This window comes from Hyperoodon ampullatus (genome assembly GCF_949752795.1).
Source record: "Hyperoodon ampullatus genome assembly, chromosome: 2".
NCBI classification, from domain to species: domain Eukaryota; kingdom Metazoa; phylum Chordata; class Mammalia; order Artiodactyla; family Ziphiidae; genus Hyperoodon; species Hyperoodon ampullatus.
In genome coordinates this window covers 184,630,659-184,648,387 of record NC_136915.1, presented here as the reverse complement: position 1 = coordinate 184,648,387, position 17,729 = coordinate 184,630,659, and the positions used below count along the sequence as shown (strand labels likewise).

The 17,729-nt window shown below is 39.0% G+C and overlaps 1 protein-coding gene across 3 annotated transcripts in view; it reads left to right on the top strand.

Moving 5' to 3' along the window:
- The window catches only part of KCTD3 (potassium channel tetramerization domain containing 3), a gene marked incomplete at both ends in the record, with an annotated part of 69,492 nt that extends 52,214 nt beyond the window's left edge, over window positions 1–17,278 (top strand). For 2 of the 3 annotated variants that reach the window (XM_079696996.1, XM_079696994.1), the window contains 4 exons: window positions 11,702–11,798; window positions 15,567–15,751; window positions 15,831–15,969; window positions 16,717–17,278. In XM_079696996.1, the coding sequence (XP_079553122.1) occupies window positions 11,702–11,798; window positions 15,567–15,751; window positions 15,831–15,969; window positions 16,717–17,278 (983 nt within the window). The remainder of the gene's footprint in view (window positions 1–11,701; window positions 11,799–15,566; window positions 15,752–15,830; window positions 15,970–16,716) is intronic. The other variant, XM_079696995.1, reaches the window with a different exon arrangement.
- Window positions 17,279–17,729: the final 451 nt, after the last annotated feature.

The following is a 17,729-nucleotide window of genomic DNA, read 5'->3' as shown; positions in this document are numbered from 1 at the left end:
TGCATTTTTTTTTTTTTTTTCGCGGTACGCTGGCCTCTCACTGCTGCAGCCTCTCCCGTTGCGGAGCACAGGCTCCGGACGCACAGGCTCAGCGTCCATGGCTCATGGGCCCAGCCGCTCCACGGCATGTGGGATCTTCCCGGACTGGGGCACGAACCCGTGTCCCCTGCATCGGCAGGCGGACTCTCAACCACTGCGCCACCAGGGAAGCCCCAAAAATAGTTATCTTTAAAAAATGTAAGCTTCTGAAGAGAATTGTAGTACCACGGTCTTAGCATTATAACAGAGCTGCTCAGTGTTGTCACTTTTATCAATTGCTGTGTGATCCCAGTTCCCAGTGTGATGATAGGCACTGAAAGTTTTATTTCGACAACAATTTTTTTTCCAGCTTTATTGAGATATAATTGACATATAACATAGTGTAAGTTAAAGGTGTAGCATCAACAGATATTGAGTACTTTTGCTCCAGGCATTAGAAATCTAAAAAATTGCAGTGAACATCAACTTACACTATAGTGAGCAGTGGGAATAAAAAGCAATCGATTGTATTTTGCACACTGCTCAAGTGCATAGGACGGAAAGCCCCTAGGAGAGAGTGCTAGTCTGTGTGCTAGGTGTTGTAACATACACTCACATTTAATCTTTTTGACAATTTTATGAGGTAGATCTTACCCCCACTTAACTTTGAGAGAAACCAGTGGTCAGGCAGAGCACTTCACAGAGTTCTTAATGTTTGAACTGAGAGAGGCGGCAGGGGGTGATGCTAGGAGTTTGAACTGAGATGTGAAGGTGTAAGTTCCAGGACAGGGACATTCCTGGAAGGGAAAACAGCATGTTAAAAGGATAGAGGCCAATAGAACCTGGCAGGTTTGGCAAATGTCAAGAACGTCATTAATTGTTGGTATGTAGCTGAGAATAGTAGGACATGAGACTAGGTAGATAGGCAGGCGTCAGATCGGGGAGCACATGTGTAATGTGAATAAAAGATACTTAGAAGCAGCCCTGTAAATTACTTAAGACAGTCATATGTAAAATGTTTAAAAGGGCCAGGGAGATGTTTTTTCTTTTCTGTTCATAGTTTTGTTTAAAAAAAATATCCTAAGAGGTAGACATGTAGACTAGTGGAACAGAATAGAAAGTCCAGTGTCGGTGGGGATGGTAGGGGTGGAGTGTAGATGGTAAAGGGGATTGGAGTAACAGATACGGGAAACAGCTGTGCCAGAAAGAAATGGAGCTAGTTAGAAGGTGAGCACATTCAAAGGTCATAGGTTTGAGTCCTCTTCCTTTCTTCGCCATTGAAGATAACAGATGTAAGGATATTTTTTTGTGTTCTCTGAAGGAAAAGTGCTAATTTGGGCAAAAGTGTTGGAGAAACTATAAGAGGGGAGGTATGGATAATTACTTAAGGTATGAAGTTATGTGAGAATCTCACATCAGTAATAAAGTTTGAGGGGGAGGGAAGATATAGTCCCGTAATCCTCTTTCCTGGTTATTTCACCCGTCATCAATATTTTGACTTTGTTTATGGGTTATTGAGTGAGGACTGTCTTTTCATTTCAATAGAATTAGACTTCAGAGAGTTGTGCAGGAATTGGGCAACTGCATAGCTTAGTGAAAAGCCAGACAGCTTGGGTTTGGATTCCAGTTCCATCAAGTAGAACCTAAGAGATCTTTGGTTAACTAACCGGTTGGTGCCTTACTTTTCTCGTTTGTAAAATGGAGATGATAATAGTGCATCCTTTATGTGGTTGTTATGATGATTCAAATGAGTGATTTGTAAAGCATGTAGTGTACATAGTAAGCATAAGTATTTGCTAATTAATAAGAGTGTTTATTCTGTTTGTTAATTAGGTATGATTCACATAAGATAACTTGGGATATACTATCTTTAAAAAATGTGTTGTATATCACATACTTTTTGTGAATGAGTTGATATTTAGCTAATGAGTATCAGGAAAGAATTATTAAAGTTTTATGTGTAAGTTTTGCATAAAAACACTTTATATTGTTCACATTCTTTCTAAAACACATGAGCCATTTTCCTACCTTGCCAAGTACAATAAAGTAAAAATAATTGAATTTACCATTTAGATTGAAATCCTTGAAGGGTACAACAGGCTCTGATAAATGAAATTCTACTTAATGAAGTTGTACTTTATTTTTTAAGATTTTGCATGTTAAGTTTTCCAAAAAAGTAACATCAATACATAAAGTAACTTCATGTATACATCCCTTTCTTGAAGTGATAAGAAACTGAGCACACTCTGAAAGATAGTAAATGTAGAGCTTATATTTTAACAGGTCTCCTTCTAGTACTCTTAATGTATAATCTCAAGCAAATTATTGCCTTCAGTTTTTACAGGCTTAGTGCATAAAATATAACTTTGAAATGTTATATAAATTTTTTTGAATTTTTGAATTATTTATTTTTTTATACAGCAGGTTCTTTTTTTAACATCTTTATTGGAGTATAATTGCTTTACAGTGGTGTGTTAGTTTTTGCTTTATAACAAAGTGAATCAGCTATACATATACATATATCTCCATATCTCTTCCCTCTTGGGTCTCCCTCCCTCCCACCTTCCCTATCCCACCCCTCTAGGTGGTCAAAATGCACCAAACTGACCTCCCTGTGCTATGCGGCTGCTTCCCACTAGCTATAGGTTTTACATTTGGTAGTGTATATATGTCCATGCCACTCTCTCACTTTGTCCCAGCTTACCCTTCTCCCTCCCCATGTCCTTAAGTCCATTCTGTAGTAGGTCTGCATCTTTATTCCTGTCCTGCCCCTAGGTTCTTCATAACCATTTTTGTTTGTTTGTTTGTTTTAGATTCCATATATATGTGTTAGCATACGGTATTTGTTTTTCTCTTTCTGACTTACTTCACTCTGTATGACAGACTCTAAGTCCATCCACCTCACTACAAATAACTCAATTTCGTTTCTTTTTATGGCTGAGTAATATTCCATTGTGTATATGTGCCACTTCTTCTTTATCCATTCATCTGTCGATGGACACTTAGGTTGTTTCCATGTCCTCGCTATTGTAAATACTGCTGCAGTGAACATCGTGGTACATGACTCTTTTTGAATTATGGTTTTCTCAGGGTATATGCCCAGTAGTGGGATAGCTGGGTCATATGGTAGTTCTGTTTTTAGTTTTTTAAGGAACCTCCATGCTGTTCTCCATACTGGCTGTATCAATTTACATTCCCACCAACAGTGCAAGAGGGTTCCCTTTTCTCCAAACCCTCTCCAGCATTTGTTTGTAGATTTTTTCATGATGGCCATTCTGACTGGTGTGAGGTGATAACTCATTGTAGTTTTTTTTTTTTTTTTTTTTTTTGCGGTACGCGGGCCCCTCACTGTTGTGGCCCCTCCCGCTGTGGAGCACAGGCTCCAGGCGCGCAGGCTCAGCGACCATGGCTACGGGCCCAGCCGCCCCGCGGCATGTGGGATCTTCCCGGACCGGGACACGAACCCGTGTCCCCTGCATCGGCAGGCGGACTCTCAACCACTGCACCACCAGGGAAGCCCTCATTGTAGTTTTGATTTGCATTTCTCTAATGATTAATGACGTTGACCGTTCTTTCATGTGTTTGTTGACAATCTGTATATCTTCTTTGGAGAAATGTCTATTTAGGTCTTCTGCCCATTTTTGGATTGGGTTGTTTTTTTGATATTGAGCTGCATGAGCTGCTTGTAAATTTTGGAGATTAATCATTTGTCAGTTGCTTCATTTGCAAATATTTTCTCCCATTCTGAGGGTTATCTTTTTTTTTTTTTTTTTTTTTTTGCGCTACGCGGGCCTCTCACTGTTGTGGCCTCTCCCGTTGCGGAGCACAGGCTCTGGACGCGCAGGCTCAGCAGCCATGGCTCACGGGCCTAGCCACTCCGCGGCATGTGGGATCTTCCCAGACCGGGGCACGAACCTGTGTCCCCTGCATCGGCAGGTGGACTCTCAACCACCGGGCCACCAGGGAAGCCCAGAGGGTTGTCTCTTCGTCTTGTTTATGGTTTCCTTTGCTGTGCAAAAGCTTTTAAGTTTCATTAGGTCCCATTGCTTTATTTTTGTTTTTATTTCCATTTCTCGAGGAGGTGGGTCAAAAAGGATATTGCTGTGATTTATGTCATGGAGTGTTCTGCCTATGTTTTCCTCTACGAGTTTTATAGTGTCTGGCCTTACATTTAGGTTTTTAATCCATTTTGAGTTTATCTTTGTGTATGGTGTTAGGGAGTGTTCTAATTTCATTCTTTTACATGTACCTGTCCACTTTTCCCAGCACCACTTAATGAAGAGGCTGTCTTTTCTCCATTGTATAGTCTTGCCTCCTTTATCAAAGATAAGGTAACCATATGTGCATGGGTTTATCTCTGGGCTTTCTATCCTGTTCCATTGATGGATATTTCTTTTTTTGTGCCAGTACCATATTGTCTTCATTACTATAGCTTTGTAGTATAGTCTGAAGTTGGGGAGCCTGATTCCTCCAGCTCTGTTTTTCTTTCTCAAGATTATTGCTTTGGCTGTTTGGGGTCTTCTGTGTTTCCATACAAATTGTGAAGTTTTTTGTTCTACTTCTGTGAAAAATGCCAGTGGTAGTTTGATAGGGATTGCATTGAATCCCTAGATTGCTGTGGGTAGTATAGTCATTTTCACAATGTTGATTCTTCCAATGCAAGAACATGGTATATCTCTCCACCTGTTTATATCATCTTTAATTTCTTTCATTGGTGTCTTATAGTTTTCTGCATACAGGTCTTTTGTCTCCTTAGGTAGGTTTATTCCTAGATATTTTATTCTTTTTGTTGCAGTGGTAAATAGTAGTATTTCCTTAATTTTCTTTCAGATTTTTCATCATTAGTGCATAGGAATTCAAGAGATTTCTGTGCATTAATTTTGTATCCTGCTACTTTACCAAATTCACTGATTACCTCTATTAGTTTTCTGCTAGCATCTTTCGGATTCTCTATGTATAGTATCATGTCATCTGCACACAGTGACAGCTTTACTTCTTCTTTTCCAATTGGGAATCCTTTTATTTCTTTTTCTTCTCTGATTCCTGTGGCTAAAACTTCCAAAACTAGGTTGAATAATAGTGGCGAGAGTGGGCAACCTTGTCTTGTTCCTGATCTTAGTGGAAATGGTTTCCGTTTTTCACCATTGAGGACGATGTTGGCTGTGGGTTTGTCATATACGGCTTTTATTATATTGAGGTAAGTTCCCTCCATGCCTACTTTCTGCAGGGTTTTTATCATAAATGGGTGTTGAATTTTGTCGAAAGCTTTTTCTGCATCTATTGAGATATCGTGGGGTTTTTTTGCGGTACGCGGGCCTCTCACTGTTGTGGCCTCTCCCATTGCAGAGCACAGGCTCTGAACGCGCAGACTGAGCGGCCGTGGCTCACGGGCCTAGCCACTCTGCGGCATGTGGGATCTCCCCAGACCGTAGCACGAACCCGTGTCCCCTGCATCAGCAGGCGGACTCTCAACCACTGCGTCACCAGGGAAGCCCTATTGTGTGGTTTTTATTCTTCAGTTTGTTAATATGGTGTATCACATTAATTGGTTTGTGTATATTGAAGAATCCTTGCATTCCTGTGATAAACCCTACTTGATCATGGTGTATGATCCTTTTAATGTGCTGTTGGATTGTTTGCTAGTATTTTGTTGAGGATTTTTGTATCTATGTTCATCAGTGATATTGGCCTGTAGTTTTCTTTGTGACATCTTTGTCTGTTTTTGGTATCTGGGTGATGGTGGCCTCGTAGAATGAGTTTGGGAGTGTTCCTCCCTCTGCTATATTTTGGAAGAGTTTGAGAAGGGTAGGTGTTCGCTCTTCTCTAAATGTTTGATAGAATTCGACTGTGAAGCCATCTCGTCCTGGGCTTTTGTTTGTTGGAAGGTTTTTAGTCACAGTTTCAATTTCAGTGCTTGTGATTTGTCTGTTTATATTTTGTATTTCTTCCTGGTTCAGTCTCGGAAGTTTGTGCTTTTCTAAGAATTTGTCCAGTTCTTCCAGGTTGTCCATTTTATTGGCATATAGTTGCTTGTAGTAATCTCTCATGATCCTTTGTATTTCTGCAGTGTCAGTTGTTACTTCTCCTTTTTCATTTCTAATTCTACTGATTTGAGTCTTCTCCTTTTTGCTTCATGAGTCTGGCTGATGGTTTATCAATTTTGTTCATCTTGTCAAAGAACCAGATTTTAGTTTTATTGATCTTTGCTATTGTTTCCTTCATTTCTTTTTCACTTATTTCTGATCTGATCTTTATGATTTCTTTCCTTCTGCCAACTTAGGGTTTTTTTGTTCTTTTTATAATTGTTTTAGGTGTAACGTTAGGTTGTTTATTTGAGATGTTTCTTGTTTCTTAAGGTAGGATTGTATTGCTATAAACTTCCCTCTTAGTACTGCTTTTGCTGCATCCAATAGGTTTTGGGTCACCGTGTTTTCATTGTCATTTGTTTCTTGGTAGTTTTTGATTTCCTCCTTGATTTCTTCAGTGATCTCTTGGTTATTAAGTAGTGTGTTGTTTAGTCTCCATGTGTTTGTATTTCTTACAGACTGTTTCCTGTAGTTGATATCTAGTTTCATAGCGTTGTGGTCCAAAAAGATACTTGATACGATTTCAGTTTTCTTCAATTTACCAAGGCTTGATTTGTGAGCCAGGGTATGGTCTATCCTTGAGAATGTTCCATGGCCACTTGAGAAGAAAGTGTATTCTGTTGTTTTTGGATGGAATGTTCTAAAATATCAATTAAGTCTATCTTGTTTAATGTATCATTTAAAGCTTGTGTTTCCTTATTTATTTTAATTTTGATGATCTGTCCGTTGGTGAAAGTGGGGTGCTAAAGTCCCCTACTATGATTGTGTTACTGTTGATTTCCCCTTTTATGGCTGTTAACATTTGCCTTATGTATTGAGGTGCTCCTATGTTGGGTGCATAAATATTTACCATTGTTATATCTTCTTCTTGAATTGATCCCTTTATCATTATGTAGTATCCTTCTTTGTCTCTTGTAATAGTCTTTGTTTTAAAGTTTATTTTGTCTGATACGAGAATTGCTACTCCAGCTTTCTTTTGATTTCCATTTGCATGGAATGTCTTTTTCCAAACCCTCACTTTCAGTTTGTATGCGTCTGAAGTGGGTCTCTTGTAGACAGCATATATACGGGTGTTGTTTTTGTATCCATTCAGCCAGTCTAAGTCTTTTGGTTGGAGCATTTAATCCATTTACATTTAAGGTAATTATTGATATGTATGTTCCTATTACCATTTTCTTAATTGTTTTGGGTTTGTTATTGTAGATCTTTTCCTTCTCTTCTGTTTCCTGCCTAGTGAAAGCTGGTTTGGTGGTGCTGAATTCTCTTAGCTTTTGCTTGTCTGTAAAGGTTTTAATTTCTCCATCGAATCTGAATGAGATCCTTGCTGGGTAGAGTGATCTTCATTGGAGGTTTTTCCCTTTCATCACTTTAAATATGTCCTGCCACTCCCTTCTGGCTTGCAGAGTTTCTGCTGAAAGATCAGCTGTTAACCTTATGGGGATTCCCTTGTGTGTTACTTGTTGTTTTCCCCTTGCTGCTTTCAATATTTTTTCTTTGTATTTAATTTTTGATAATTTGATCAATATGCATCCTGGCATATTTCTCCTTGGATTTATCCTGTATGGGACTCTCTGTGCTTCCGGGAGTTGATTAACTATTTTCTTTCCCATATTAAGGAATTTTCAACTATAGTCTCTTCAAATATTTTCTCAGTCCCTTTCTTTTTCTCTTATTCTTCTAGGACCTCTGTAATTCAAATGTTGGTGCATTTAATGTTGTCTCAGAGGTCTCTGAGACTGCCCTCAATTCTTTTCATTGTTTTTTCTTTATTATGCTCTGCAGTAGTTATTTCCACTATTTTACCTTCCAGGTGACTTATCTGTTGTTCTGCCTCAGTTACTCTGCTATTGATTCCTTCTAGAGAATTTTTAATTTCATTTATTGTGTTCTTCATTATTGTTTGTTTGCTCTTTAGTTCTTCTGTTTACAAGATTTTGGATCACTTTACTATCATTATTCTGAATTCTTTTTCAGGTAGACTGCCTGTTTCCTCTCATTTATTTGGTCTGGTGGGTTTTTACCTTGCTCCTTCATCTGCTGTGTGTTTTTCTGTCTTCTCATTTTGCTTATCTTAATGTGTTTGGGGTCTCCTTTTCGCAGGCTGCAGGTTCGTAGTTCCTGTTGTTTTTGGTGTCTGTCCCCAGTGGCAAAGGTTGGTTCAGTGGGTTGTGTAGGCTTCCTGGTAGAGGGGACTAGTGCCTGTGTTCTGGTGGATGAGGCTGGATCTTGTCTTTCTGGTGGGCAGGTCCGCATATGGTGGTGTGTTTTGTGGTGTCTGTGACCTTATTTTAATTTTAGGCAGCCTTTTTGCTAGTGGGTGGGGTTGTGTTCCTGTCTTGCTAGTTGTTTGGCATAGGGTGTCATGCACTGTAGCTTGCTGGTCGTTGAGTGGAGCTGGGTCTTGGCGTTGAGATGGAGATCTATGGGAGATGTTTGCCGTTAGATAGTACATGGAGCCGGGAGGTCTGTGGTGGACCAGTGTCTGGAACTCGGCTCTCCCATCTCAGAGGCACAGGCCTGACACCCGACCAGAGCACCAAGACCCTGTCATCTACATGGCTCAGAATAAAAGGGAGGAAAAAAAAGTAAATAAATAAATAAACAAAATAAAGTTATTTTTAAAAATGATTAAAAATTTAAAAAATTAAAAAGTAATTTAAAAAAACAGAAGAGCAGCTAAACCAAAACAGAAATCCACCAGTGATAAGAAGTGCTAAAAACTATACTAAAATAAATAAATAAATAAAAGGACAGACATAACCCTGCTACAAATGGTAAAAAAGCAAAGCTATACAGACAGAATCACACACAGAAGCCTACACATAGACACTCACAAAAAGAGAAAAAGGGAAAAAATATATATCGTTGCTCCCAAAGTCCACCCCCTCATTTTGTGATGATTCGTTGTCTATTCAGGTATTCCACAGATGCAGGGTACATCACGTTGATTGTGGAGATTTAATCCGCTGCTCCTGAGGCTGCTGGGAGAGATTTCCCTTTCTCTTCTTTGTTCGTACAGCTCCTGGGGTTCGGCTTTGGAATTGGACCCGCCTCTGCATGTAGGTCGCCTGAGGGCGTCTGTTCTTCGCTCAGACAGGACGGGGTTAAAGGAGCAGCTGATTCGGGGGCTCTGGGTCACTCAGGCCGGGGGGAGGGAGCGGTATGGAGTGCGGGGCGAGCCTGCGGCGGCAGAGGCCAGCGTGACGTTGCACCAGCCTGAGGTGCGCCATGTGTTCTCCCGGGGAAGTTGTCCCTGCAGCATGGGAACCTGGCAGTGGCACGCTGCGCAGGCTCCCGTTAGGGGAGGTGTGGATAGTGACCTGTGCTTGCACACAGGCTTCTTGGTGGCTGCAGCAGCAGCCTTAGCATTTCATGCCAGTCTCTGGTGTCCGCGCTGATAGCCACAGCTCACAGCTGTCTCTGGAGCTCCTTTAAGCAGGGCTCTTAATCCCCTGTCCTTGCGCACCAGGAAACAAAGAGGCAAGAAAAAGCCTCTTGCCTCTTCGGCAGCTCCAGACTTTTTCCCAGACTCCCTCCCGGCCAGCTGTGGCGCACTAACCCCTTCAGGCTGTGTTCATGCCGCCAGTCCTCTCCCTGTGCTCCAACCGAAGCCCGAGCCTCAGCTCCCAGCCCCGCCCGCCCCGGCGGGTGAGCAGATAAGCCTCTCGGGCTGGTGAGTGCTGGTTGGCACCGATCCTCTGTGCAGGAATCTCTCCGCTTTGCCCTCCGCACCCCTGTGGCTGCGCTCTCTCCTCTGTGGCTCCGGAGCTCCCCCCCTCTGCCACCCGCAGTCCCCACCAGTGAAGGGGCTTCCTAGTGTGTGGAAACCTTTCCTCCTTCACGGCTCCCTCCCACTGGTGCAGGTCCTGTCCCTATTCTTTTGTCTCTGTTTTTTCTTTTTTCTTTTGCCATACCCAGGTATGTGGGGAGTTTCTTGCCTTTTGGGAGGTCTGAGGTCTCCTCCCAGCGTTCAGTAGGTGTTCTGTAGGAGTTGTTCCATATGTAGATGAATTTCTGATGTATTTGTGAGGAGGAGGGTGATCTCCACGTCTTACTCCTCCACCATCTTGAATGACGCCCCAGCAGGTTCTTATTAGTTATCCATTTTATACTTATTAGTGTATATATGTCGATCCCAATTTCCCAATTCATCACACCAGCACCCCCTCGCCTCTTTCCCCCCTTGGTGTCCATATGTTTATCTGGGTCTCAACTTCTGCCCTGCAAACTGGTTCATCTGTACCATTTTTCTAGGTTCCACATAAATGCATTAATACATGATATTTTTCTCTTCTGACTTACTTCACTCTGTATGACAGTGTCTGGATCCATCCACATCTCTACAAATGACCCAATTTCCTTCCTTTTAATGGCTGAGTAATATACCATTGTATATATGTACCGCATCTTTATCCATTCGTCTGTCGATGGGCATTTAGGTTGCTTCCATGACCTGGCTATTGTAAATAGTGCTGCAATGAACAATGGGGTGCATGTGTCTTTTTGAATTATGGTTTTCTCTGGGTATATGCCCAGTAGTGGGATTGCTGGGTCATAAGGTAATTCTATTCTATTAGTTTTTTAAGGAGCCTCCATACTGTTCTCCATAGTGGCTGTATCAGTTTACATTCCCACCAACAGTGCAAGAGGGTTCCCTTTTCTCCACACCCTTTCCAGCATTTGTTGTTTGTAGATTTTCTGATGATGTCCATTCTAACTGGTTTGAGGTGATACCTCATTGTAGGTTTTTTTTTTTTTGGCGGTACATGGGCCCCTCACTGTTGTGGCCTCTCCCGTTGCGGAGCACAGGCTCCGGACGCGCAGGCCCAGTGGCCATGGCTCACGGGCCCAGTCGCTCTGCAGCATGTGGGATCCTCCCGGACCGGGGCATGAACCCATCTCTCCTGCATTGGCAAGCAGACTCTCAACCACTGCGCCACCAGGGAAGCCCTCATTGTAGTTTTGATTTGCATTTCTCTAATAATTAGTGATGTTGAGCAGCTTTTCATGTGCTTTTTGGCTATCTGTATCTCTTCTTTGGAGAAATGTCTGTATTTAGGTGTTCAGCCAACTTTTGGATTGGTTTTTTTTTTTTTTTTTTTTTAATATTGAGCTGCATGAGCTGTTTATATATTTTGGAGATTAATCCTTTGTCCGTTGATTTGTTTGCAAATGTTTTCTCCCATTCTGAGGATTGTCTTTTTGTCTTGTTTGTAGTTTCCTTTGCTGTGCAAAAGCTTTTGTTTCATTAGATCCCACTTGTTTGTTTGTTTTTTCCTTTACTCTAGGAGGTGGATCAAAAAAGATCTTGCTGTGATTTATGTCAAAGAGTGTTCTTCCTATGTTTTCCTCTAAGAGTTTTATAGTGTCTGGTCTTAAATTTAGGTCTCTAATCCATTTTGAGTTATTATTTTTTTAAATTTCTGATGCAGTATGAACTACTTGTAGTGTTGCATTTTGTGTCTGATTTTGACATGGAATGCAATGCCACATTGACAGACATGAAGAATTCTTTTTTTTCAAAATTAATGTTCCTTTTTTTAAATGAAACCTGTTGAATTTTAATTAACTTTTGCCATTTTGTTTTCTGACCCAAGGGCCTTTTGGAGAGAGAGATGATCAACAGGTGTTTATCCAGAAAGTTGTTCCCATCACTAACAAACTGTTTGTAAGACTCTCATCTACTGGAAAGAGGTAACACTTTACTGTAAAGATATTATATTCAGAAGGCACATTTGTGTTGCAAAACATGTGAAGTCATTTGACACTGATAAATAGTGGTATCAGAAACAGATCTTTGAGAGAGACGTCTATTCTTTATCTTGTGGTCGTTTTAACTTAAAATTAAGACAGTATACTTAGTGCTTATTCTCTAGAATCTACTTATGATTTTCACTAATGCTGTGGACATTTAGGAAGGACTAGCGATATGATAGTAGAACAGATACACAGTGAATTGGATGGTAGACAAGTGAAATTCTAATTCTGGCACTTCCTCTTACTAGCTATGTAAATTCAACTTAACTTACTTTGTTTCTGTGAGCCTCAGTTTCTTTTAAAGTTTAACTACCTTGCCAAGATTTCACTGAGTGAAAAACATGCAAAATACCTTGCATAGTCCCTATAATTGATGCTCAGTAGGAGTTAGTTTCTTCCTCTTTTTCATTTGACTAAAATTGTACTTCACTTAAAATTATTATTTACAGCCTCAAACATATTGCACTGTAACATTTCTCCTCTTTAAAAACAAATTTTTTGCATGTCAAGAAAGTGAAAAAAGTAAAATTCCTATTAGTAGTTACTAAGTAGGTTACAAATTTTTATATTAATGTTACTAATGCTAGTGATATTTTAAAGAATTTCTCTATTATCTTTTCTTCAGCATGTGATCGCTGATGTCTTAATATTTTAATGATAAAAGTCTTTGAATGATAAATTTTCTTTCCATCAAAGTTCATTGCATGTAGTCATCAGTGATTGTTAAATGAATTGATTCCAGAAAATGACTTTTTTGTGTTCTAAACTTGTTTTTTATTTTTTTAAGAAAATATTATTAGGAACCTACAGTGTAGTTAGAGGCTAGATTTTTATCTGGAGAAATGCATCACTGCGCTTTAGTGTTGGTGTACATGTTAGGTGAAGAAGCTCCAAATGGTTTAAAGCTGCTGTTATAACAGCGTTCTCTAACAATGTAGTCTTTCATATTCTTCTTCAGTGCTCATGTCCTCTCCAGTGTTGTTCTTTCCGTAAGTATTGTTCTGTCACTTCAAACAATAGCAGAGTGTTGTAATCAACTACAATTTCTGCATGATAAAACAAGTTTTATATAGTTTTTAAGTTTATGATTCCAGAGGAAAAGCTATAGTTGTAAAGATAATAAGCCAAGGAGCCAGGTTGGAAATGTTTTTTTCTCTCATTTAAAATCCAGGCCCTTAGGCTTTATTCCCCTCCCCTCCATAAAAAAAACTAATTGTACAAATTACTTTGTAATATTAAATAGGAAATCAGCCCCTTATGAAGCTAATGTGAAGCAAAGCTTTTTGTTTAAAGACAGTTCAGGTTCTTAACAATGAGAAGTGAAATGAAAGGGCTTTATAAGTAGGCAGGGAAAAAAACTTGTAAAAACTTTTAAAGGAAGAAGTAATTCTAAGGAATCTATCCCGTAGGAAAAATTAAAAGAGCCAAATCATATTCATATGTTTGTTTTCATGCACTTAGGCTTGTTTTAATTGTTTAATTTTATTGAAGTTTGGTTGATTTACAATGTTGTATTTATTTCTGCTGTACAGCAATGTGATTTGGTTTTATATATATATATATATATATATATATATATATATACACACACATACACACACACACATATTCTTTTCCACTATGGTTTGTCACAGGATACTGAATATAGTTCCCTGTGCTATACAGTGGGACCTTATTTATCCATCCTGTATATAATCGTTTGCATCTGCTAATCCCAAACTCCCAATCCATCCCTCCTCTCCCTTGGCAACCACAAGTCTGTTCTCTATGTCTGTGAGTCTACTTCTAGTTCATAAATAAGTTCATTTGTGTCATATTTTAGATTCCACATAAAAGTGATACATGATATTTGTCTTTGACTTCACTTAGTATGATAATCTCTATGTCCATCCACGTTGGTACAAATGGCATTATTTCATTCCTTTTTTATGGCTGAGTAGTATTCCATTGTAGACAGGTTACCTTCTTTATCCATTCAACTGTCGATGGACATTTAGGTTGTTTCCATGTCTTGGCTATTGTGAATAGTGATGCTGTGAAATAGAGGTGCTTGTATCTTTTTGAATTAGAGTTTTGTCTGGATATACGCCCAGGAGTAGGATTGCTGGATCATATGGCAACTCTGTTTTTAGTTTAAGGAATCTCCATACTGTTCTCCATAGTGGCTGTACCAATTTACATTCCTGCCTTCAGTGTAGGAGGGTTCCCTTTTTGGTCTTCTGCCCATTTTTTGATTGGGTTGTTTTTTTGTATTAAGTTGTATGAGCTGTTTGTATATTTTGGAAATTAAACCCTTGTTGGGTGCATCATTTGCAAATGTTTTCTCCCAGTCTAAATGTTTTCTCCCAGTCTGTAGGTTGTGTTTTCATTTTGTTCATGGTTTCCTTTGCTGTACTAAAGCTTGTAAGTTTGATTAGGTCCCATTTATTTATTTTTGCTTTTATTTCTATTGCCTTGGGAGACTGACCTCAGAAAACATTGGTATGAATTATGCTAGAGAATGCTTAGCCTGTGTTCTCTTCTAGGAATGTGATGGTATCATGTCTTATTTTTAAGTCTTTAAGCCATTTTGAGTTTATTTTTGTGTATGATGTGAGGGCATGTTTTACTGTCATTGATTTGCATGGGGCTGTCCAACTGTTTTTTTTACAGTGGGACATCCTTATCCAGGACTTCCCCCCTGCAGGTGGATACCACAATCCCCTGATACTTAAGTCCCTTATATGAACTGGTGTAGTACAGTCAGCCCTCTGTGTCTGTGGGTTCCACATTATGGAGGGCTGACTGTAGTTTTAAACAGAAACAGGAATCTAGATTTTTAAAAATATTTTGTCAATTCACAGATATTATTGAAAAATAATTAACTACATTAACAAAAATAGAAAAGTGATCATCTTGATAAACACAAAAAACATTTGACAGTTCAGCAACCATTTATGATTTTTAAAAAAGAATCCTAGCACTTAATAAAGGGCAAATTCATTAATCTGATAAATAATATCTGCAAAAGTAATTGTAGCAAACCTCATACTGAATGGTGAAATACTAGCTTTTGCCTTGAGATTGGGAATGAGACTGGGATGGGCTCTGTCACTTGCTATATGTGGGCATTGCAGGAATGAACTCACCTCTTACCTTCCACCATCCTTTTCCCAGCCTGCTAGGAAGCTCAGCTAAGCTTCATATTCTGCTCCTGTGTTTCTCACATTAATATGAGTTGTTTTTCCTCTTCCTCCTTTATTTTCAGACCTTGCATTTGCCTGGCACTAATTGTTAATAATCTTTTTTTTTTTTTTTTTTTAAATAAGCTTCCTCAACTTTGTTTTGAAGTAGGCTGGGATAAATGTTTCAATCAAGTACAATTCTATTAACCCTTCTATGGCTTTGGGACACCATTTACTGACATTGCTTGGTCTCCTCATTTGTCAAATGTGGATAATTGCTCTTTGTCAGGTTCTTTTATCTTTTATGAAAAAAATCAATGAAGATAGCTATAAAAATTCTTTGAAAAAGTTGAATATTAATATATTGGAGAATACAAGGCTTGAATTTTATTCCTGTTGTCTTTCTTTGACTCCTTTAAATCTGTTTTATATGTGTGGAAGAGTCAACTGTAACTTTGCAAACAGACAATTAATTTTAAAATCTGAATTATAAAATGTAATTTGTTCCTCATGGTTTACAACTGTACGATATCTTTTGCAGAATCTGTGAGATCCAAGCTGTTGACTGTACTACAATATCCTCATTTACAGTGAGAGAATGTGAGGGCTCCAGTAGGATGGGCTCAAGGCCAAGGCGCTACTTGTTCACAGGCCACACAAATGGCAGCATTCAGATGTGGGATCTGACCACTGCCATGGATATGGTTAACAAAAGTGAGGATAAGGGTAGGTTCCATATGGAAAGGTGTTTGGCACAGGGTAGGCTTTTGACATAAGTGATTATAGTGATGTATGTTTTCCTAAGATGTAGGTGGTCCGACTGAAGAGGAGCTACTCAAATTACTGGATCAATGTGATCTGAGCACATCTCGCTGTGCTACTCCTAATATCAGTCCAGCAACTTCTGTGGTTCAGCATAGCCGTCTTCGTGAATCAAATTCTAGGTAGGTTAAAGAGCTGAATTGATTGCTTTGGGAAAATTGGCTGAGCTATTGTAATCACATAGTTCTTTAAAGCCAAATTTTTCAAAGTACATTTTAAATTCATACTTTATGTTGCTATTCAATTTTTTAATTTTTTTTACTAAATTTCTCAACTATATGCGTTTCTTTTCATAAAAAAACATTTTTTACCCTTTTACTTATTTTGTGAATTGCTGCCAATTTGGATTATTATGTGATCAAGAATTCATTCAAAGGAAATTAGAAAAATCACATGTCCCCTTAGATGGTATGTGGAACTGGTGTTCCTATTGCCTAGGGACATATTAATAAAAATAACATTATCTTGTCTAATCTTACTTTGTCATTGTATTAAAAGTACATAATGCCTTAGTATATTGTTTTAGTTAACCATATTTTTAAAAAAATTCCAAAATCTGAATTAAGGGCCAAATACTGAAACTGTGTTGGTTCCACATTGGTTTTAAAGGTGTTTTCCCCAGCTTTTTTCAGCTATTCAAAAATCTAGCTTCATTGCAAATATATATGTATGGTGTATTATTTGCATTGTTAATTTTCTACACACACATACAGTATATAGCGTGCTTAAAATACATTTTTATATATATAAATAAGGATATAGTATTCATTATAAAACTTATATGTTTTAACTGGTAGTTTAATTAATGAGATGTGCCCCTGAAAAATCCCAGAAAGAAATGTGAGCTGTAATTATTAACTGTATTTCAGTCTTCAGCTCCAGCACCATGAAACCATCCATGAAGCAGCTACTTATGGTTCCATGAGGCCTTACAGAGAAAGTCCCTTGTTAGCAAGAGCAAGGAGGACTGAGAGCTTTCACAGTTACAGGGACTTCCAGACTGTGAACTTGAACAGAAATGTAGAAAGAGCTGTCCCTGAAGATGGTAACTTGGGTCCAGTACAAGCTGAAGTGAAGCGGGCAACAGGGGAATGTAATGTGTATGAGAGAAAGTCTCCTGGAGCCGAAGTTAAAAGTTTGAGAGAATCTGATAGTGGAGTGGAGGTGCATAAAATAGCTGAAGGTTTTCTAGAATCCAAGAAAAGGTCATCAGAAGATGAAAATGAAAATAAAGTGGAGTTACGGAAGAAAGGAGGATTTGAAGGAGGAGGATTCCTTGGAAGAAAGAAAGTCCCCCACCTGGCATCATCACCAAGTACCTCTGATGGAGGAACTGACTCACCTGGTACTGCATCCCCATCTCCTACGAAGACTACTCCATCTCCTCGGCACAAAAAAAGTGATTCTTCAGGTCAAGAGTACAGCTTGTGAAAACTCAGCAAAATGAGTAGTTTCATTAATTTAGATGAGAGTTAAACTTTACTGGATTTCAGCACATTAGCTTTTACACCAAAACTTTACAAATTAAGATTGGACCTCATTCAGTATCTTTTTGACAGAATTACCTGGGGTAAGGAGATAAAATAAGCATATCATCTCTTCAGATCTTTTGGAAATTTTTTTTTTAGTTTTACAGGCACATTTAATAGATCATTTGTAAAGCAGGAGTCTATTTCAGTGTTTACTCTGTGGATTTTGGAAGCATAGCACCATGTCTTAATAAGATGGTGCCCATATAGATGAGCATCCCCTTAGAGTGTGGGAACCAACAGACTGCATTCCTAATGTTGACTATGCCTGAGATTTGTCTTGCAATGTTATATTAAGTGGATTACATAATTCTCTTTGGAGCTTAGTCTCCCAACCCTTATTGTGATTGCAA